General features: G+C 40.6%; 1 protein-coding gene across 7 annotated transcripts in view; it reads left to right on the forward strand.

The window, feature by feature from the left end:
• The window catches only part of ccdc66 (coiled-coil domain containing 66), a 79,505-nt gene extending 55,829 nt beyond the window's left edge, over positions 1 to 23,676 (forward strand). For 5 of the 7 annotated variants that reach the window (XM_052121693.1, XM_052121695.1, XM_052121697.1 and 2 more), the window contains 9 exons: positions 12,975 to 13,059; positions 13,394 to 13,555; positions 18,934 to 19,096; positions 19,170 to 19,283; positions 19,420 to 19,895; positions 20,503 to 20,546; positions 22,280 to 22,488; positions 22,757 to 22,875; positions 23,212 to 23,676. In XM_052121693.1, coding sequence (XP_051977653.1) covers positions 12,975 to 13,059; positions 13,394 to 13,555; positions 18,934 to 19,096; positions 19,170 to 19,283; positions 19,420 to 19,895; positions 20,503 to 20,546; positions 22,280 to 22,488; positions 22,757 to 22,875; positions 23,212 to 23,298 — 1,459 coding nt within the window. In that variant the 3' untranslated portion in view covers positions 23,299 to 23,676. The remainder of the gene's footprint in view (positions 1 to 12,974; positions 13,060 to 13,393; positions 13,556 to 18,933; positions 19,097 to 19,169; positions 19,284 to 19,419; positions 19,896 to 20,502; positions 20,547 to 22,279; positions 22,489 to 22,756; positions 22,876 to 23,211) is intronic. The other 2 variants (XM_052121694.1, XM_052121696.1) reach the window with 2 other exon arrangements.

A 23,676-nucleotide genomic window follows, 5' to 3' on the forward strand; every position in this document is an offset into this window, starting at 1 on the left:
CTAATGAAGTCTCCTTGCCATCCTGATTGAAATAAGTCAACCCGGAAGTCTCTATGTTTTTGTGATGCAGAGATATGTGATTTTTTACTCGGTTGCTAGGGTAACCCCATCTGGTTGCTAGGCAGATACCATAGTGATACTAATCAAGTGTCCTTGCCATCCTTATTGAAATAAGTCAACCCGGAAGTCTCTACGTTTTTCTGATGCAGAGATATGTGATTTGTTACTCGGTTGCTAGGGTAAGCCCATCTGGTTGCTAGGCAGTTACCATAGTGATTCTAATGAAGTCTCCTTGCCATCCTGATTGAAGTAAGTCAACCCGGAAGTCTCTATGTTTTTGTGATGCAGAGATATGTGATTTGTTACTCGGTTGCTAGGGTAAGCCCATCTGGTTGCTAGGCAGTTACCATAGTGATACTAATGAAGTGTCCTTGCCATCCTGATTGAAATAAGTCAACCCGGAAGTCTCTACGTTTTTCTGATGCAGAGATATGTGATTTGTTACTCGGTTGCTAGGGTAACCCCATCTGGTTGCTAGGCAGTTAACATAGTGATACTTATCAAGTCTCCTTGCCATCCTGATTGAAATAAATCAACCCAGAAGTCTCTCTGATTTTCTGGTGCAGAGATATAGTTACTGCTAAACGGTTGCTAGGGTACTCTGTGTAGTTGCTAGGGAGTGGCTTGGCAGCTGCCAATCATGAATCTCCAAAGGCTGCTTGTCAGTATGAATGATATAAACCAACTCCCATGCCTCTGTGACATTCAGAATGGAAGATATCCCTCTATGGATTTTGGTTGTTAAGGTGCTCGACAATGGTTGCTAGGGAGGGGCTAGGAAGTGTTGAAGTGATGCATGATTGGCTGTTTGCTGTCCCGAGTCAAACGAGACCACCCTTGTGTTTCTATGACACTTCTATCCGGAGATATCCCTTTGATCTTTTTCAATAGAAGTCTATGGGACTTGTTGCTAAGGTGCTCTTAATGGTTGCTAGGGCGTGGCTTGATAGCTTCACAATGATCCAGAGAGACTGATTGGTTGTCTGAGTAAAATGAGCCCACCCCCTCGTCTCTATGACACTGTGATCCAGAGCTATGTTCAATACAAATCCCTATGCCTTTTCATTTCATGGGCCGTCCTACACCATTATAAGTCAATTGGGGCATTTTTGGGCAGCTCCTGCCCCCCAGGGGTGCAACTTTTACCCCATATTGAGGTATGCTCTTACAGAGCCTGCCAGCCTCTTCAAATGTGGCAAATCACACGTTTCTACGAAATCCTCGCTTGGAGCTGTGACGCGTCAAAGTTTGTCTCAATGTTAAGTCTATGGGATTTTTCGGCCGCTTTTTTGCCCCTGGGGCAAATACCGTACCCCGATCGCTTATAAAAGTCATAGCACACGTGTCCTCAATAGGCCGTTCGATTTGATACCTCATTCGTGGGTCTACGCCAAACGGTGCGGGACGAGTTAGGTGCCGAAGTTTTGTTAAGAGATATAATAAAAAATAACTAGATAGGTACATTTCCTGAAGAAAATGTGAGTGGTGCTTGCCGTGGCAAAACTCGTGAAATAGCATGCTTGAAAAGAACAAAAATTATGGTCATAAATAAATCAACCCAGAAGTCTCTACGATTTTCTGATGCAGAGATATGTGATTTGTTACTCGGTTGCTAGGGTAAGCCCATCTGGTTGCTAGGCAGTTACCATAGGTGATAGTAATGACATGTCTCCTTGCCATCCTTATTGAAATAAGTCAACCCGGAAGTCTGTACTATTTTCTGGTGCAGAGATATGTGATTTGTTACTCGGTTGCTAGGGTAACCCCATGTGGTTGCTAGGCAGTTACCATAGTGATACTTATCAAGTCTCCTTGCTATCCAGAGTAAAATCAGTCAACCAGGAAGTCTCTACGATGTTCTGATCCAGAGATATGTGATTTGTTATTTGGTTGCTAGGGTAACCCCTCCTTGTTGCTAGGAAGTTACCATAGTGATACTTATGAAGTGTCCTTGCCATCCTGAGTGAAATAAACCAACCCAGAAGTCTCTACGTTTTTCTGATGCAGAGATATGTGATTTGTTAATTGGTTGCTAGGGTAACCCCATCTGGTTGCTAGGCAGTTACCATAGTGATACTAATGAAGTGTCCTTGCCATCCTGGTTGAAATAAATCAACCCGGAAGTCTGTACTCTTTTCTGGTGCCGAGATCTGTGATTTGTTTCTCGGTTGCTAGGGTAACCCCATCTGGTTGCTAGGCAGTTACCATAGTGATAGTAATCAAGTGTCCTTGCGATCCTGAGTGAAATAAATCAACCCGGAAGTCAGTACTATTTTCTGGTGCAGAGATATGTGATTTGTTACTCGGTTGCTAGGGTAACCCCATCTGGTTGCTAGGCAGTTACCATAGTGATAGTAATCAAGTGTCCTTGCCATCCTGATTGAAATAAGTCAACCCAGAAGTATGTACGTTTTTCTGATGCAGAGATATGTGATTTGTTACTCGGTTGCTAGGGTAACCCCATGTGGTTGCTAGGCAGTTACCATATTGATACTAATGAAGTGTCCTTGCCATCCTGGTTGAAATAAATCAACCTGGAAGTCTGTACTCTTTTCTGGTGCCGAGATATGTGATGTGTTTCTCGGTTGCTAGGGTAACCCCATCTGGTTGCTAGGCAGTTACCATAGTGATAGTAATCAAGTGTCCTTGCCATCCTGAGTGAAATAAATCAACCCGGAAGTCAGTACTATTTTGTGGTGCAGAGATATGTGATTTGTTACTCGGTTGCTAGGGTAACCCCATCTGGTTGCTAGGCAGTAATCATAGTGATAGTAATCAAGTGTCCTTGCCATCCTGATTGAAATAAGTCAACCCGGAAGTCTCTACGTTTTTCTGATGCAGAGATATGTGATTTGTTATTTGGTTGCTAGGGTAACCCCATCTGGTTGCTAGGCAGTTACCATAGTGATAGTAATCAAGTGTCCTTGCCATCCTGATTGAAATAAGTCAACCCAGAAGTATCTACGTTTTTCTGATGCAGAGATATGTGATTTGTTACTCGGTTGCTAGGGTAACCCCATGTGGTTGCTAGGCAGTTACCATATTGATACTAATGAAGTGTCCTTGCCATCCTGGTTGAAATAAATCAACCTGGAAGTCTGTACTCTTTTCTGGTGCCGAGATATGTGATGTGTTTCTCGGTTGCTAGGGTAACCCCATCTGGTTGCTAGGCAGTTACCATAGTGATAGTAATCAAGTGTGCTTGCCATCCTGAGTGAAATAAATCAACCCGGAAGTCAGTACTATTTTCTGGTGCAGAGATATGTGATTTGTTACTCGGTTGCTAGGGTAACCCCATGTGGTTGCTAGGCAGTAATCATAGTGATAGTAATCAAGTGTCCTTGCCATCCTGATTGAAATAAGTCAACCCGGAAGTCTCTACGCTTTTCTGATGCAGAGATATGTGATTTGTTACTCGGTTGCTAGGGTAACCCCATCTGGTTGCTAGGCAGTTACCATAGTGATAGTAATGAAGTGTCCTTGCCATCCTGAGTGAAATAAATCAACCCGGAAGTCAGTACTATTTTCTGGTGCAGAGATATGTGATTTGTTACTCGGTTGCTAGGGTAACCCCATCTGGTTGCTAGGCAGTAATCATAGTGATAGTAATCAAGTGTCCTTGCCATCCTGATTGAAATAAGTCAACCCGGAAGTCTCTACGTTTTTCTGATGCAGAGATATGTGATTTGTTACTCGGTTGCTAGGGTAACCCCATCTGGTTGCTAGGCAGTTACCTTAGTGATACTAATGAAGTGTCCTTGCCATCCTGATTGAAATAAATCAACCCAGAAGTTTCTCTGATTTTCTGGTGCAGAGATATAGTTACTGCTAAAGGGTTGCTAGGGTACTCTGTTTAGTTGCTAGGGAGTGGCTTGGCAGCTGCCAATCATTAATCTCCAACGGCTGCTTGTCAGTATGAATGATATAAACCAACTCCCATGCCTCTGTGACATTCAGAATGGAAGATATCCTCTATGGATTTTGGTTGCTAAGGTGCTCGACAATGGTTGCTAGGGAGGGGCTAGGAAGTGTTGAGGTGATTCATGATTGGCTGTTTGCTGCCCCGAGTGAAACGAGACCACCCTTGTGTTTCTATGACACTTCTATCCGGAGATATCCCTTTGATGTCTTTCATTAGAAGTGTATGGGACTTGTTGCTAAGGTGCTCTAAATTGTTGCTAGGGCGTGGCTTGATAGATTCAAAATGATCCTGAGATACTGATTGGTCGTCTGAGTAAAATGAGCCCGCCCCATTGTCTCTATGACACTGTGATCCAGAGCTATGTTGAATACAAATCCCAATGCCATTTCATTTCATGGGCCGTCCTACACCATTGTAAGTCAATTGGGGCATTTTTGGGCAGCTCCTGCCCCCAGGGGTGCAACTTTTACCCCATTTTGAGGTATGCTCTTACAGAGCCTGCCAGCCTCTTCAAATGTGGCAAATCACACGTTTCTGCGAAATCCTCGCTCGGAGCTGTGACGCGTCAAAGTTTGTCGCAATGTTAAGTCTATGGGATTTTTCGGCCGCTTTTTTGCCCCTGGGGCAATTACCGTACCCCGATCGCTTATAAAAGTCATAGCACACGTGTCCTCAATAGGCCGTTCGATTTGACACCTCATTCGTGGGTCTACGCCAAACGGTGCGGGACGAGTTAGGTGCCGAAGTTTTGTACGGAGATAGAATAATAAAAAGTATAAAAATAAAAATAAGTATGTGAGATTACAATAGTGATGCTTTGCAAGCACCACTAAAAATAAAAAGTATAATAAGTATGTGAGATTACAATAGTGATGCTTTGCAAGCACCACTAAAAATAAAAATAATAAGTATGTGAGATTACAATAGTGATGCTTTGCAAGCACCACTAATAATAAGTATGTGAGATTACAATAGTGATGCTTTGCAAGCACCACTAACTAGAATGTACATTTCCTGAAGAAAATGTGAGTGGTGCTTGCCGTGGCAAAACTCATGAAATAGCATGTTATAACTTGAAAAGAACAAAAATTATGGTCATAAATAAATCAACCCAGAAGTCTGTACGATTTTCTGGTGCAGAAATATGTGATTTGTTATTCGGTTGCTAGGGTAAGGCCATGTGGTTGCTATGCAGTTACCAAGGTAATACAATACATGGCTCCTTTCCATCCTGAGTGAAATAAGTCAACCCGGAAGTCTGTACTATTTTCTGGTGCTAAGATATGTGATTTGTTACTCGGTTGCTAGGGTAACCCCGTCTAGTTGCTAGGCAGTTACCATAGTGATACTAATCAAGTCTCCTTGCCATTCTGATTGAATTAAATCAACCCAGAACTCTGTACTATTTTCTGGTGCAGAGATATGTGATTTGTTACTCGGTTGCTAGGGTAACCCCATGTGGTTGCTAGGCAGTTACTATAGTGATACTAATGAAGTCTCCTTGCCATCCTGATTGAAATAAGTCAACCCGGAAATCTGTACTATTTTCTGGGGCAGAGATATGTGATTTGTTACTCGGTTGCTAGGGTAACCCCATCTGGTTGCTAGGCAGTTACCATAGTGATACTATTGAAGTCTCCTTGCTATCCTGATTGAAATAAGTCAGCCCGGAAGTCTGTACGTTTTTCTGATGCAGAGATATGTGATTTGTTAATCGGTTGCTAGGGTAACCCCATCTGGTTGCTAGGCAGTTACCATAGTGATACTAATCAAGTCTCCTTGCCATCCTGATTGAAATAAGTCAACCCGGAAGTCTCTATGTTTTTCTGATGCAGAGATATGTGATTTGTTACTCGGTTGCTAGGGTAACCCCATCTGGTTGCTAGGCAGTTACCATAGTGATACTAATCAAGTGTCCTTGCCATCCTGATTGAAATAAGTCAACCCGGAAGTCTGTATGTTTTTCTGATGCAGAGATATGTGATTTGTTACTCGGTTGCTAGGGTAACCCCATCTGGTTGCTAGGCAGTTACCATAGTGATACTAATCAAGTCTCCTTGCCATCCTGATTGAAATAAGTCAACCCGGAAGTCTCTACGTTTTTCTGATGCAGAGATATGTGATTTGTTACTCTGTTGCTAGGGTAACCCCATGTGGTTGCTAGGCAGTTACCATAGTGATACTTATCAAGTGTCCTTGCCATCCTGATTGAAATAAATCAACCCAGAAGTCTCTCTGATTTTCTGGTGCAGAGATATAGTTATTGCTAAACGGTTGCTAGGGTACTCTGTGTAGTTGCTAGGGAGTGGCTTGGCAGCTGCCAATCATGAAACTCCAAAGGCTGCTTGTCAGTATGAATGATATAAACCAACTCCCATGCCTCTGTGACATTCAGAATGGAAGATATCCCTCTATGGATTTTGGTTGCTAAGGTGTTCGACAATGGTTGCTAGGGAGGGGCTAGGAAGTGTTGAGGTGATTCATGATTGGCTGTTTGCTGCCCCGAGTCAAACGAGACCACCCTTGTGTTTCTATGACACTTCTATCCGGAGATATCCCTTTGATGTCTTTCATTAGAAGTCTATGGGACTTGTTGCTAAGGTGCTCTAAATTGTTGCTAGGGTGTGGCTTGATAGATTGAAATTGATCCTGAGAGACTGATTGGTCGTCTGAGTAAAATGAGCCCGCCCTCTCGTCTCTATGACACTGTGATCCAGAGCTATGTTCAATACAAAATTCCTATGCCATTTCATTTCATGGGCCGTCCTACACCATTATAAGTCAATTGGGGCATTTTTGGGCAGCTCCTGCCCCCTAGGGGTGCAACTTTTACCCCATATTGAGGTATGCTCTTACAGAGCCTGCCAGCCTCTTCAAATGTGGCAAATCACACGTTTCTGTGAAGTCCTCGATCGGAGCTGTGACGCGTCAAAATTTGTCGCAATGTTAAGTCTATGGGATTTTTCGGCGGTTTTTTTGCCCCTGGGGCAAATACCGTACCCCCGATCGCTTATAAAAGTCATAGCACACGTGTCATCAATAGGCCGTTCGATTTGACACCTCATTCGAGGGTCTACGCCAAACGGTGCGGGACGAGTTAGGTGCCGAAGTTTTGTACGGAGATATAAAAATAACTAGATGGGTACATTTCCTGAAGAAAATGTGAGTGGTGCTTGCCGTGGCAAAACTCGTCAAACAGCATGTTGTAACTTGAAAATAACAAAAATTATGGTCATAAATAAACCAACCCAGAAATGTGTACGATGTTCTGGTGCAGAAATATGTGATTTGTTACTCGGTTGCTAGGGTAAGCCCGTGTGGTTGCTATGCAGTTACCAAGGTAATACAATACATGGCTCCTTTCCATCCTGAGTGAAATAAGTCAACCCGGAAGTCTGTAGTGTGTTCTGGTGCAGAGATATGTGATATGTTGCTCGGTTGCTAGGGTAACACCATCTGGTTGCTAGGCAGTTACCATAGTGATACTAATCAAGTCTCCTGGCCATCCTGATTAAAATAAATCAACCCGGAAGTCTCTATGTTTTTGTGATGCAGAGATATGTGATTTTTTACTCGGTTGCTAGGGTAACCCCATCTGGTTGCTAGGCAGATACCATAGTGATACTAATCAAGTGTCCTTGCCATCCTTATTGAAATAAGTCAACCCGGAAGTCTGTACGTTTTTCTGATGCAGAGATATGTGATTTGTTACTCGGTTGCTAGGGTAAGCCCATCTGGTTGCTAGGCAGTTACCATAGTGATACTAATGAAGTCTCCTTGCCATCCTGATTGAAATAAGTCAACCCGGAAGTCTCTATGTTTTTGTGATGCAGAGATATGTGATTTTTTACTCGGTTGCTAGGGTAACCCCATCTGGTTGCTAGGCAGATACCATAGTGATACTAATCAAGTGTCCTTGCCATCCTTATTGAAATAAGTCAACCCGGAAGTCTCTACGTTTTTCTGATGCAGAGATATGTGATTTGTTACTCGGTTGCTAGGGTAAGCCCATCTGGTTGCTAGGCAGTTACCATAGTGATTCTAATGAAGTCTCCTTGCCATCCTGATTGAAGTAAGTCAACCCGGAAGTCTCTATGTTTTTGTGATGCAGAGATATGTGATTTGTTACTCGGTTGCTAGGGTAAGCCCATCTGGTTGCTAGGCAGTTACCATAGTGATACTAATGAAGTGTCCTTGCCATCCTGATTGAAATAAGTCAACCCCGAAGTCTCTACGTTTTTCTGATGCAGAGATATGTGATTTGTTACTCGGTTGCTAGGGTAACCCCATCTGGTTGCTAGGCAGTTAACATAGTGATACTTATCAAGTCTCCTTGCCATCCTGATTGAAATAAATCAACCCAGAAGTCTCTCTGATTTTCTGGTGCAGAGATATAGTTACTGCTAAACGGTTGCTAGGGAGTGGCTTGGCAGCTGCCAACCATGAATCTCCAAAGGCTGCTTGTCAGTATGAATGATATAAACCAACTCCCATGCCTCTGTGACATTCAGAATGGAAGATATCCCTCTATGGATTTTGGTTGTTAAGGTGCTCGACAATGGTTGCTAGGGAGGGGCTAGGAAGTGTTGAAGTGATGCATGATTGGCTGTTTGCTGTCCCGAGTCAAACGAGACCACCCTTGTGTTTCTATGACACTTCTATCCGGAGATATCCCTTTGATCTTTTTCAATAGAAGTCTATGGGACTTGTTGCTAAGGTGCTCTTAATGGTTGCTAGGGCGTGGCTTGATAGCTTCACAATGATCCAGAGAGACTGATTGGTTGTCTGAGTAAAATGAGCCCACCCCTCGTCTCTATGACACTGTGATCCAGAGCTATGTTCAATACAAATCCCTATGCCTTTTCATTTCATGGGCCGTCCTACACCATTATAAGTCAATTGGGGCATTTTTGGGCAGCTCCTGCCCCCAGGGGTGCAACTTTTACCCCATATTGAGGTATGCTCTTACAGAGCCTGCCAGCCTCTTGAAATGTGGCAAATCACACGTTTCTACGAAATCCTCGCTTGGAGCTGTGACGCGTCAAAGTTTGTCTCAATGTTAAGTCTATGGGATTTTTCGGCCGCTTTTTTGCCCCTGGGGCAAATACCGTACTCCGATACGCTATAAAAGTCATAGCACACGTGTCCTCAATAGGCCGTTCGATTTGATACCTCATTCGTGGGTCTACGCCAAACGGTGCGGGACGAGTTAGGTGCCGAAGTTTTGTTAAGAGATATAATAAAAATAAAAATAAAAAGTATAATAAGTATGTGAGATTACAATAGTGATGCTTTGCAAGCACCACTAATAAAAATAAAAATAAAAATAATAAGTATGTGAGATTACAATAGTGATGCTTTGCAAGCACCACTAATAATAACTAGATAGGTACATTTCCTGAAGAAAATGTGAGTGGTGCTTGCCGTGGCAAAACTCGTGAAACAGCATGTTATAACTTGAAAAGAGCAAAAATTATGGTCGTAAATATATCAACCCAGAAGTCTGTTTGATTTTCTGGTGCAGAAATATGTGATTTGTCGCTCGGTCGCTAGGGTAAGTCCGTGTGGTTGCTATGCAGTTACCAAGGTAATACAATACATGGCTCCTTTCCATCCTGAGTGAAATAAGTCAACCCGGAAGTCTGTAGTGTTTTCTGGTGCAGAGATATGTGATTTGTTGCTCGGTTGCTAGGGTAAGCCCATCTGGTTGCTAGGCAGTTACCATAGTGATAGTAATGAAGTCTCCTTGCCATCCTGGTTGAAATAAATCAACCCAGAAGTCTGTAAGATTTTCTGGTGCAGAAATATGTGATTTGTTACTCGGTTGCTAGGGTACTCTGTTAAGTTGCTAGGGCGTGGCTTGGCAGCTGCCAATCATGAATCTCCAAAGGCTGCTTGTCAGTATGAATGATATAAACCAACTCCCATGCCTCTGTGACATTCAGAATGGAAGATATCCCTCTATGGATTTTGGTTGCTAAGGTGCTCGACAATGGTTGCTAGGGAGGGGCTAGGAAGTGTTCAGGTGATTCACGTGATTGGCTGTTTGCTGCTCCGAGTCAAACGAGACCACCCTTGTGTTTCTATGACACTTCTATCTTGAGATATCCCTTTGATGTCTTTCATTAGAAGTCTATGGGACTTGTTGCTAAGGTGCTTTAAATTGTTGCTAGGGCGTGGCTTGATAGCTTCACAATGATCCCGAGAGACTGATTGGTCGTCTGAGTAAAATGAGCCCGCCCTCTTGTCTCTATGACACTGTGATCCAGAGCTATGTTCAATCCAAAATCCCTATGCGATTTCATTTCATGGGCCGTCCTACACCATTGTAAGTCAGTGGGGGCAATTTTGGGCAGCTCTTGCCCCCCAGGGGTGCAACTTTTACCACATATTGAGGTATGCTCTTACAGAGCCTGCCAGCCTCTTCAAATGTGGCAAATCACATGTTTCTGCGAAATCCTCGCTCGGAGCTGTGACGCGTCAAAGTTTGTCGCAATGTTAAGTCTATGGGATTTTTCGGCCGCTTTTTTGCCCCTGGGGCAAACACCGTACCCCCGATCGCTTATAAAAGTCATAGCACACGTGTCCTCAATAGGCCATTCGATTTGACACCTCATTCGTGGGTCTACGCCAAACGGTGCGGGACGAGTTAGGTGCCGAAGTTTTGTACGGAGATATAATAATAAGAAGAAAAATAAGTATGTGAGATTACAATAGTGATGCTTTGCAAGCACCACTAATAATAAGTATGGCGAATAACAATAGTGATGCCTTGCCTTTGGCAAGTACCACTAATAATAATAAGTATGGCGAATAACAATAGTGATGCCTTGCCTTTGGCAAGCACCACTAATAAGTATGTGAGATTACAATAGTGATGCTTTGCAAGCACCACTAATAAGTATGTGAGATTACAATAGTGAAGCTTTGCAAGCACCACTAAGAAGTATGTGAGATTACAATAGTGATGCTTTGCAAGCACCACTAATAAAAAGAAGAATAATAAGTATGTGAGATTACAATAGTGATGCTTTGCAAGCACCACTAATAAGTATGTGAGATTACAATAGTGATGCTTTGCAAGCACCACTAATAAGTATGTGAGATTACAATAGTGATGCTTTGCAAGCACCGCTAATAATAAAAATAATAAGTATGTGAGATTACAATAGTGGTGCAAGCACCACTAATAATAAGTATGGCGAATAACAATAGTGATGCCTTGCCTTTGGCAAGCACCACTAATAAGTATGGCGAATAACAATAGTGATGCCTTGCCTTTGGCAAGCACCACTAATAATAATAAGTATGGCGAATAACAATAGAGATGCCTTGCCTTTGGCAAGCACCACTAATAAGTATGGCGAATAACAATAGTGATGCCTTGCCTTTGGCAAGCACCACTAATAAGTATGGCGAATAACAATAGTGATGCCTTGCCTTTGGCAAGCACCACTAATAATAAGTATGGCGAATAACAATAGTGATGCCTTGCCTTTGGCAAGCACCACTAATAATAAGTATGGCGAATAACAATAGTGATGCCTTGCCTTTGGCAAGCACCACTAATAAGTATGGCGAATAACAATAGTGATGCCTTGCCTTTGGCAAGCACCACTAATAAGTATGTGATAATCTGAATATTCCGCAATGTTAAGTCAATGGGATTTTTCCAGTTTTGATCATCCGCTGTGGGAAAACCGTAAGTCCGATCAGTTAGAAAAGATATAGCACACTATTCGGGATTAGTCTGAAGGTCTGTGCCGAGTTTGGTGCGTGTAGCTTTCTCGAGCCAACCTAATAATACGTTTAAATAGGATTTCAGTAAATTGGCTTTCTCAAGCCAACCTAATAATAAGTTTAAATAGGATTTCAGTATGTTGGCTTTCTCAAGCCAACCTAATAATAAGTTTAAATAGGATTTCAGTAAGTTGGCTTTCTCAAGCCAACCTAGTTATGCGTCCAAGCCTGGGTTAGTAATTCAAAAAGTTAACTTCAGAAATAGTATCACAGCTTGTGCTGTTTCTAAGAAGTTATTGGATAAACAAGGATAGACGGCTGGATGTGTGTATGTGTGTGTGTGTGTGTGTGTGTGTGTGTGTGTGTGTGTGTGTGTGAGAGGGAGAGAGAGATGGAGGGTGTGCAATCACCTGTTGCCACACCCAATCAGAGATGGTGACTATATTCACTATAGAAACAGCGATGTCCTCAGCATTTAAACAGTATGTATCCAGTATGGAAACTCCAATAAAAGGTAAGCACTTGAGTTCTGTAATAAATCAGTCTGTTGTGTCTCTCAGCATGAGCCATAATCCTGAAGTTGTCCGCTTAAAGCTGTTTCCTAGTTTTGGTAATGTATTAGAAATACAAGCGATCACGGAGCGCAGTTCTATGTAAACAATGAATAAATAGGGTGAACGGATTCACTTTACGTCACCAACTGGCTCATATTACACACAAAAATTATCTTTTGCCACCACCTGCTGGTTAACATATGTAATTTCAAAAATAAAACCAGTAACTCCTAACAGATACACTTTAGTTTAAAACAGTATGAATGTGGAGTGATACACACACACACACACACACAGTGAAGCATCCGAGTGCTGATGCCGTCACACCATCAGTGCTCATGGAATGTCTCTCGTCCAATCAGATTCGAGGGCCAGAACTAACTGTGGTATATATGGCAACAAGTAAACAAATTAAGTTTCGTCTTACCAGCATGTGTGGAAACTTTTAAACTATGTGTGTTACAACTAGCCCAGTGTTAGTATGTTCCCTGCTCTCCCCTACCTCCAATTTCAGCCACAGGAAGTGGGGAAAAGCTTGAGCAAAATTTCAGCAAGTGGAATTAAAAAAGAGACTGCATTAATTGCAAACATAACAGGAGGGTTAAGCTTTGGTGATCATTTGGCCAACACAGGTTCAAGTCTGGAACATTTCTTTCAAGAGTTTGTTTATCAAAATAAAAGTGGCCTTGTAATTTCAGCTATCTTCGCACAATGACAGCCCTGCTGGACCCCGTTCAGATCGAGGAACGAGAACGCCGGAGACTCAGGCAGTTTGAGCACCAGGTGAGATTCAACCCCCTGACTAAACTAGCTGAAAGTCTATGCTGTACAGGCTTAAGACTGTGGACACACTCGCAATTAAAGGCTTTGGCTATTCCAGTCATGTTAATGTTAAACCATGCAATGACATTTTACAGAATTGTGTGCTTTCAACTTTGTGAACTTTACAGAAGAAAAGTTGGAAGCTGTTATCCTCACTTTGCTGCTCTTAACTCCCTATTAATGCCAATGGTTTAGAAATGAAATACTCAACAAGCACTTATGAGTGTTTGACTTAATATATTAACACTTGTACTTTTAAAAATCTGTTTGCTGAATCATAACTTGTTATGTGCAGCGAGCGATTGAGGTTCAGGTAGAGGAACGTAGACATCAGAAAGAGCGAGAGGAGGCGACACACCGAGAGCAGGAGCAAGAAGAGGAGAGAAGAGTCGAGAGAGAGAGAGAACGACTCCAACAGCAGTTTATAAATGACACACAAAGACAGAGAAACCGAGAGGTACAACATACACTCTTCTATAAGACAGTCCAACTATCCAATTCACCATTTTTATTCATTTGTCTTTTGTTCAAAAAAAGTCCTATATAAATAAAGCAGATTTTCATTCAATTATAAAGTTATATATTTTTTTATTGACATTATTCTTGATCTGAAATGAAGTGTTATTTAAATTGTTAAGTCAGCATGTTACTGGATTCTTCCATTCAGGCAAGTTGTTACTAGGGATGTGCACAAGTAATCGATTAATCAATTTCTCATTCAGCTTAAAATATTCGACAAGTAAAAAATACTATTCTAATTTTGCAATTAGATTTTACTTTATGCCTTTACCTGTGATGTACGACAACAAAACTGCTTATCTCACCAATATCTTGCATTACATCTCTGTGGATTCAACAGCTGTGGACGTTTTAAAAGAAATTGTTCACCCAAAAATAATTTTTGTCATTGTTTCAAGTGATTGTATCGCTTCAAAAGAGTTGGCCAGTTTTCCACCATCGGGCTGAACGGTTCTCATTGGTCTGGGACTGCTGGCATGATTACGGTTCCATTTTACAATGTGTTGTTTGAATATACGTTACAAAAACATAATTTGGTGACATCATGAGAGGGAAACATTGGAATGAGGGTATTATACCCTGTGTCCACATGTGTGGACATTGTATTTTGGCTTTGCTATACGCAACGCATAATTTAAATGAATTAAAACCTGCTGAATACCGTTTGCAAGACCCTACACTGTCATTTAATGGATAAACTTCTAGCGCACCATGTTACGTGACACAACAGTATGACATTGATTTCCAGGAAGCGCTTCTATGGGTGTAGCGCCAACATAAGTGCTTCTGGTAAGAACCTCTTTACGTTTTTCTGATTGAAACCTGTTTGGTTGTTTCATTTGATATACCACTTTAAAGAAAAAATCCATACATTTTTCACACGTTAGCGTGCTGATAAAAATGATAACCACATATGTGAAAATTAGGACCGCGTTCCCTCAAAAGTTGTAAAAACATGTTTGAATAATTTTCAACATTAACACATCTGTGGGTCATTTTGCTTCATGTTAATATATGTTTTGTTATATTTTATTGTTTATTGTCACTGTACAATACATTTATATTTGTAGGGCTCACAAGCTTTGGAGCGGGTGTGTTTATTAGCAATAATTAATAGTTATCATAGACAACCATCAATCATTAATTAATAGAACATTGATTAAAATCAATGTTACAGGGGCACCAATTTATGTAGGCTCACAGGTTGGTTAGATCAGTTGTACTATCAAATATAAATTAATAATTAATGTTTATTAATTATTAATTAATAATTAAATTAAATAATAGAATTTGGTTCGTTAAATTCTATCCTTGGGGTACCACTCTTTGACAAGAGAATTTACTATACAATTATAGTAAGTGACTGATCAAGTCTCATAAAATTCCACCCTGCAGATTGAGTATTTTGATTGAGAATCAAAATAATCAAAAGGGGAAGAAGTTAGTCAAATTATTGCCATATGAACCCAACAGTAATCTGGTTACTGTTGGGTACAGTTGGCTTCTAACAACAACAATTTAACAGTACTGAAGTAATGTAGGAGTTCTTGACGTGGCAGAGGCTGGCTTCAACACAATATTCAAACAAAAAAACCAGGAATACTTATTATAATATAACAAGATTTATTATGATCAAACAGTAATGAACACTGCAATACTAAATGAGTATAACACAAAAACATAAGATGGAAATCCTAAACTAAATGGTGGAGCTATATGCTAGTGTATGTGTGTGTGTGTCTAGAGTTGGTAACCAAGACACAAAATGGCAGACTAAACTCCTCGTGAGGAACTTGTCAAAATGGAGGGCTAGGCTGGAAAGGGCGGAGCCAACGATTATGTGAAGGTGTAGGGAAACCAAGATGGCTGGATCGGATCCAGCACAACGGAGTTAAAACCACGTGCGTGTGTTAATGAGCAGACACACAAAGGAACTGAACGAAACAGGCGGGAGAATTTGAAAAACACCAGCCTGATTCATACATAAACCGCGGTGCTGCTCGCTCCGTGAATTTCAGTGTGTGAGAGAGCGAGCGAGAGAGAGAGAGAGAACGAACAAACAGGGGTTCATGCAATTTAACAGAGACACGCTGGGAACAGCGCGATTGAATCATTGATTCAGATCACTCAATAAATAAACATTTCCCCAAAAATGACGATCTCATAACTCCAAACGGCAATCAACGATCGTAGTTAAATGTACAGTTGTAAACTGTGGCATGGGGGGGCGTGGTCATGTGTCGGTCTGCGGGAGAGAGAGAGCGGTAAGGCTTGTCACCTGGTTTGTAATTACCTCTAACACCTGTGTCTTGTTATAGTGATACGGAGAGAGACATTTAAGGGACGCCAAATGTCGAGAGGGAGAGAGAGAATTGCCAGAAAGCACGACAGACGGGAGAGTGCGTCTCGATCATGCTCTATAAATTTATATACACTTATATATCTGTGTGGGAGGTGTAATTGTGATCGTCGGTCACGTCGATTCTGTGTGTGGGAAAGCACGATCAATAAAAGGTCTAAACTTGAACCTGCCTCGTTGTCTCCTGACTCCTCCATCGCTCCAATCAGACCAGTTCACATAAACAAAACATTAACTTTCAGCGATCGCAGTTAACATGTAAATGAAAACAAAAACATCAAACATTCAGCAATCGAATATATATGATTTAGATTTATAAGAAAAGTCACAGTTTCTACACTAAATCTGCCCAGATATCAAGACTTACTTGTGAAATCCTGTGTGATTTCAGCAGGGTTGTCTGTTGGATTCCTGTTGCATTGAGCGGTCAGGAGAAACAGTCTGGATTCGGTCCTTGGTCTAACGCTCGTCAGCGGAAAGACGCGTCTCTGCGTTGGTTCTCGGGTCCGGTGATCGCGAGGAACGCGAGAGGTAGTCAACGTTGTGGGAAAACGATTGAGAAGGGAAGCTGGTCGCCTTTTCCATTTCCTAATACATTCACTGTTGTTTAACAGTGAAGATGAAATGAACTGGTACACTACACGACTGGAACAAAGCTAAGTTAATCTTGCTCTACCATGGCCAAATGGTGAGGTTTAGAAAAACGTGGTCTCTCTTTGTCCAGGAGGAGGGAAATTCCTTGGTGTAGATGTCTCTTTAGAGCGCAGCGAATCTGTAGGTGTTACAGTCAAGCTGGATGCAGAGAGAGAGCGTCTCAAATGTACGCGCTGGTTTTGTTAAGAGGATGACGTCATCGGTCATCAGCCGCTTTTGACCAATGACGTCTGAGAGTCCATGGGCGGGACTTCGGTCCGGTTGCGATGCATTCGGGGAAATGGAGTTCAAAGTCTCACCTTTGATCATAGAACAAAGGGCTATGCTGTCTCTGCTGCCATTTTCAGTGGGGCAAGGCCCTACATATTCATTAACATTCGTAAATGCATTCCTATATATTTACTGTGCATTTTCACATTGAGAATAAATGTGTTCATGCAAAAGCTGAAAAATGTTGCTTTTAGTGGCATTATATGGAGTTAGAATAAAAATAAGGTGCATTTCAAACTGTTCTGAGACCAGTGCAGACAGACAGCACGCTGGAGGTTAAGTCATTCACTAAATAAGGAGCAAGGGTGCATCCTATTGCTTTCTATGCAGCGAAGTGCATTCACTCCTAAAATCCAAGCAAAAGTTCAGTTTCAGGCTGCAGATGATGTTCAACATGTTTGACGGACATGGGACACAGTGATAATCAGTACATAGATTCAGAATTTATAATGCAAAAATGTATTTTAAAATGGTTGGTAGGCAGTGGTTTGATGATGCTGCATTATTTTAATCAGAATGATTTATAGAAAATCAGCTGTAATGTCTATAAAGTATCAAAAACATGAATAACTAACACTCTTGGACACTTAATAAACTATTTGATGAAAAAAATCTTTCTATAGCTTGGTATTACTTAAACTTTCACAACTTAGTTCCGCTGTCCACATATGTCGACACATTTTTAGGAAAACCATTTGCTCTATAATTTTTTTTATTTGCTTGTTTATTAGGTCCTGTTAGTTACATATCAAAAATGAAAATGGAAAATGCACACAACAGTCACATGGGGGTCTCATGAGGATAGAGGATGATATTTAAGACTACTTTTTTCCCCTGGTAAAACACAGGAAAGATAAATACTTGTGAAGGCGAGAGGCTTACCATCATGTGCTGAGGTATTAAGGTTGCTACTAGACACGGACACACACAACGTTAAAAGTTCCAGAAATGGCTAAAAAGTACATTTATTGACAACATATTATGCATCAATTAGTTTTAATGAGCTAGCTATAGTTATCTACCTTCCTGATAAAATGTGTGTAGAAAGTAATGTACAAGATATACTAATTACATTTTATTAACCTAACTATAGCAAACTTTACCAGCTACCTAGAAACTAATTAGTACTTTGGAATTGGCAAAATAACAATCATGAGTCGCCACATACTAAAGCCATTCCACCAACACGGTTAAGAAATCTGAGCTGAGAATGGTTTGAATTTTGCTGTGACTAACTGCTCAAATAGAAATGCTACTGGAACTGTTCTTCTCAGTGCTCAGAACTGTTCGTTGATGTGGAGAACTGTTCGTTGATGTGGAAAACTGTTCATTGACAGTGGAGAACTGTTCGTGATTAGTGGAGAACTGTTCATTGATGATGGAGAACTGTTCGTGATTAGTGGAGAACTGTTCGTTGATGGTGGAGAACTGTTCGTGATTAATGGAGAACTGTTCGTTGATGGTGGAGAACTGTTCGTGATTAGTGGAGAACTGTTCGTTGATGGTGGAGAACTGTTCGTTGATGGTGGAGAACTGTTCGTTGATGGTGGAGAACCGTTCGTGATTAGTGGAGAACCGTTTTTGATTAGTGGAGAACTGTTCGTTGATGGTGGAGAACTGTTCGTGATAAGTGGAGAACTGTTCGTTGATAGTGGAGAACTGTTCGTGATTAGTGGAGAACTGTTCGTTGATGATGAAAAAGTGTCCTATGTGTGAGTACAAATGTTTTTTGTCATATTTTTAATCTTAATGTTGTCGTTTATGCAAAGTGGAAAATGTTCTTAAAAACATGGTTAAAAGTTGAAGGCTGAACTTAAATTAAAAATTTCAATTAATCAATTACTTTTTTGTGTTTGAGTACTTTATCTCATAATGACAAGAAATGACCAGCCCTAGATGTTATCGCATTTTCCTGCAATTTACATCAATCAGTCAGTATGTTACCAGATTCTTCCGCTATTCCTAATATGACTATGCTTGATGACTGTATTCTGAATAGGCTGAATTTGTAGGCTGTGAAATGTGTATTGCAGGAGTTGCAGTCGCGTAAAACCGAGGAGCTATATTTGAGCATTCAGAGAGCTCAAGAGGAGGCATTTAAAGACAAACACCTCCAGAGAATCAAAGACCTCGCCAAGAAAGGCCATGATGTTTCCAAACTACTGCACAGCCTGGAAGGAGGATCCATCTCACAAGGTATGTGAAAGCTAGTATTGCACAATCTAATAATACCAGTCAAAAACTAGCATTTGACAAACTAGTATTTTAGCTCTTAGTGGTCATGATTCACTTGGTACATCAGGGAGCTTAACATCATCAGTGAGTCAAATCCTTCGACCTTCTACCACAACATCTCCACACAGAGACACAGCTGTTCAGACAGGTAATGCTCTCTATTGTTTGATTTTCATTTAAACAAAAAGTTCATTAAAAAATGTGAGGAACAGACAAAGTTGTTATTCACTGAAAGTCATTCGCAATTGCTTCAGATAAAAAAAGAAATGTCTCTGATTTTATAGAGGTCAGTCTTCTGCCTGAGAATGATTCTGTTTGTGACAAAGAACAACAACTCTGTGAAGCAGTAACACACAAAGTTCCTGCAAACATGCACACTACTAAGAAATCCAGACACAGCTATGCAAAAGCCTCTGAGAGAGGCCACGGTAAGGAAAACATGTGCACTACTCCTAAAGACAATGAAGTTAATCCATATGAGCCGTTCGCATGGACCGAAAGGAACCGCGCACAGCAGCTGGTGAAAAGGCCCGAGTGGAACACTCAACAGAGACCCAGAAAAGCATTTGTGCCGGCGTCTGAGCGCTACCCTGAATCTCTGCAGAAACACAGACAGCAGAGCATGAAACAGAGACAGATGGAGCTCATGACACTGGTGGAGAGAAACACTGTATCACGAACGGCACCTCCAAATCCGCCACATGCCACTAATAATCACAAACCTCCAGCACACATGCACAGAAACTCACCGCAACTACAGGTGCTGTCACAATTTACTATTAGACTCATTCCAGTTATGCAGTACATTTTAAACTGTGACTTTTAAAAAAAAATGTATAAGCTTGTGTAACTTTTGGAAGTATCAACCCTTAAATGCATGGGAGTTTCATCAAAACAGTATTATGTATCTATTATGACAAACATAATTAAAAACATTTTTTTTTGCTGTGGATAGAACACTCTTTCTAAAACCTGTAAAATGATATAACAATAATCATTAACAAAAATTATATAAAATGATAAACCATATTCCCAAGAAAATGTGTTATTAGAGAAAGAATAATAGGAAGAAAAAGCTGGAATATATATTAAGAGATTTTCTTTAAGTTTTCATGTTAAAAGTTGGCAAAAATGGCAACATGCACTCAAGCCAAAGTTCACCTCTTTTCAATTGTTATTTTCTGATATAAGTAACTAATATGATTTGCATGTTTATCTTGTAATCCAATATGTTATGAGAAATTATGGGAATGTAATATAATATATGTAATATACTGCAAAACAGGAATAAACCATTATGAGTATTCAGGCATTAATACGTGTAGTGCACAGTTGTTTATGTGTTGGCATTGTTTCTGTTTATTTAGAATGAAAATCAACAGCAAGAACCGTCAGCCTTCACTGCTGAAAGGTGAGTCTTTAAACCAGTGACAATGGAGCTGTTTGAAATACTGAAGGTACATTGAGATGAAAGTGGGTGTGCTACAGTATATTGTAAATATAGTTACAACACGGTGCCTATACAGAGTGATGATTCACAATATAACAAAACCTCAAAAAAACTAATAACTTTTATAAAATGGTGACTACATAATATTAAGGAAACCTTTAGAATAATTAAATCATTATTTTATTAAAGCTAATGTAAGTTTTTCTGTCTTAAGATGAAATAAGATCAAGTATTTTAAGTCATTCATAGATTGTCTTGAAAATTGTAAACATGGTCTCTTTGACACTTTGTTAAGAGTGATTATATTAGAGATTAGATTTAATGACAGCCTAGTTTATAATAGTTCTCAATAACTGTCCCAATAACTATAAGATATGAATACATTTTCAAAAAATACCATTACAAAAACATAAATGTTCACTTGATGTGGATAAATGTTATCACCCTGTAGCTCAAGACCAGTTGCCCACTGATGCTAAGCAGAGCTGAGCCTGGTCAGTACCTGGATGGGAGACCTCCAGGGGAAAACTAAAGTTGCTGCTGGAAGAGGTGTTAGAGGGTGCTCACCCTGTGGACTGTGTAGGTCCTAATACCCCAGTATACTGATGGGGACAAAAGTCACCATCCTTGAGATGAGGCGTTAAACTGAGGTCCTGACTCTCTGTGGTCATTAAAAATCCCAAAATACCTTTTAAAGAGTAAAGGTGTATCTCCTACTCTTGGCCAAATTCCCCCCATTGGCCCTTATCGATCAAGGCCTCCTAATAATCCCCAGCCATTAACTGGCTCTATAACTCTACTCCACACCAATAGCTGTGTGTGGTGAGTTTACTGGTGCACTATGACTGCCATCGCATCATCCAGGTGGATGCTGCACACAGGTGGTGGTTGAGGAGAGTCCCCTGTTCACGGTGTAAAGCACTTTGAGTGTAGTGTCAGGAAAGCGCTAAATAAATGTAATGTTCATTCATTCATAAAATATGATGAACACATTAACCGAATATACAGTATTCTTATAAAATGTACATAGGAATAGGAATGCTCATCAAAAGTCTTGTGACTTTGCCTCAACATGCCATGTCAATACATAATACGCTCAGAGAATATCATCAACGTCATTGTAGGTCATCTGAAATATTGATCTGGTTATTCTGAAACGCAGGACACAAAGCCTGTCATCAAAATGATTGGCTACTATTACCTCTCAGAACTATCCGTCACGCTTCCACTCCATGACACAAGACAACTGCCATTGAAAGCTAGCAAACATGTAGTTCAAGAGTGTTTGTCTGCATGCTTTAAACCCGAAGTATTTTATTACATTTAATAAAAGAGCTACAGTGGCTTCAACATTGTTTTCATTTCTATTTTGTTCCAATTATCCCCAAATTGACAATTGCGCATTTTTTAAATCCATTGGATGGAAACGTTGCTTAATTTGCAAATAGATTTTGCGATATTCTGATTTTTCACATTAATAATTAGGATGGAAACATGTGAAAACTCACTGCCTGTCTTGTGTGGCATTTGTATTTGTTGCTATAACGCTCATGTGTGGCAGACACAAGATGTTTGAAACAGGCCATGTGTTAGCATATCCATAATTGTTCATGTGTTTTTGTATGCAGTATTAAGACATTTAGGTACTTTCAATCTTGACTCTGAGGTTAAGTGTACTTGTCTTCTGTGTCCAGTAGGGTGCGCTCTCCACCCGTTCCTGCAGTAAAGAACCGTCTACAGCAGCCAGCCCAGCACATGATGGAAGAGCAAGTGCAGGACACAGGCCGTCTTTCCTCATTAGATTATGTGCCCTATGTTCGGACAGATGAGGTTTATCACATGGACCCTCTGGCTCCTCTCTCCGTACCATCCACACATGAAACCCAGCAGAGTCTCCACACTGGTAAACAAACTACAGCACAGCTCCACAAACACCTTACACCAGAGTTGGAAAAGGATGTTTTACCCATTGAAACAGGGAGTTGGGAATTTGTATAGTTTCAAAATGTGTTCACTTTTAGTACTCTGGTAAATAGATATGAACTTTTAGTACATTAGCATACAGAAAGTATGATCTCAAAGTTTACAGAACTAAAATCCACACAATCGTTATTCATGAGGTCTTTATAACTAAAGTTATAATGATAGGATCTCAATTGTTTTATTTGCAGATGTGAGAAGCAGCAAGCAGGCAACCCCTCTGGTACAATCCAATCCATCACAGACCAACCCCACCAAAAGCACTCAAAGGCAGCAGGCTATACTGAAGGGTCTATCTGAGCTGAGACAGGTAACAAGAATTCTTCCCAAAGCAGTGTTTCCTTGATGATGTTGTCTGAGACATTGTTTCCTGCTCCGTTATTCAGCCACCTATATTGCCACAGCAAAAGAAAATGCATTTTACCCAAGTTGAGTTTGCAGTATGAATTGAATGTCATAAGAAAAAAAAAAAAAGTCTGATTCTAAACTAATAGCTCAATGTGCTGGTTCTTTTTATTTATTCAATCTGGCTGAAGAGTGGTTAGAAAGTTGTTGTAATTTGAATGAAAAGAGAATTTTAACAAAATAAAAATGGTTTGTTAAATGTCTGCTGCCAGGATGTTGATTTTGATTTCCTTTATTTCAGGGTCTACTGCAGAGACAAAAAGAGATAGAAACCAGTTTAAACCCTTTACTGCAAACACAACACAGAAACCACTTTCCACCTTTTTGACCTGTGTGATCCAATGCGGTGTCTAAAAGAAGACTGAACCGTGTCGCTGTAACCAGCACTTTAAAGGAATCATTTTCCACAGAGGACACCAGACTTGTTTTAAGACTGCAGAAGTTAGTACTGACACTGCTAACTGGCATTTGAATCTAAGTATGTAACCTGTTAGGTGTGGGAATCTTTAGCCAGTGATTTGATAAGGGGCTTGTTGTAGATGTGTAGCGCAGGAGGCTTTGGGATTTATTTATTGAGAGGCAAATCTTGATCTAGACTAAGCTTATGACTGGACGTTATGACTTGAATGTGAACTTTAAAAAAAATAAAAATAAATGGGTTGGTAAAGCTATTGCAATAAATTACATTTGATGAAGGTTGCTACAC

This window comes from Xyrauchen texanus, chromosome 48, assembly GCF_025860055.1.
Source record: "Xyrauchen texanus isolate HMW12.3.18 chromosome 48, RBS_HiC_50CHRs, whole genome shotgun sequence".
In the NCBI taxonomy this organism is placed as follows: Eukaryota; Metazoa; Chordata; class Actinopteri; order Cypriniformes; family Catostomidae; genus Xyrauchen; species Xyrauchen texanus.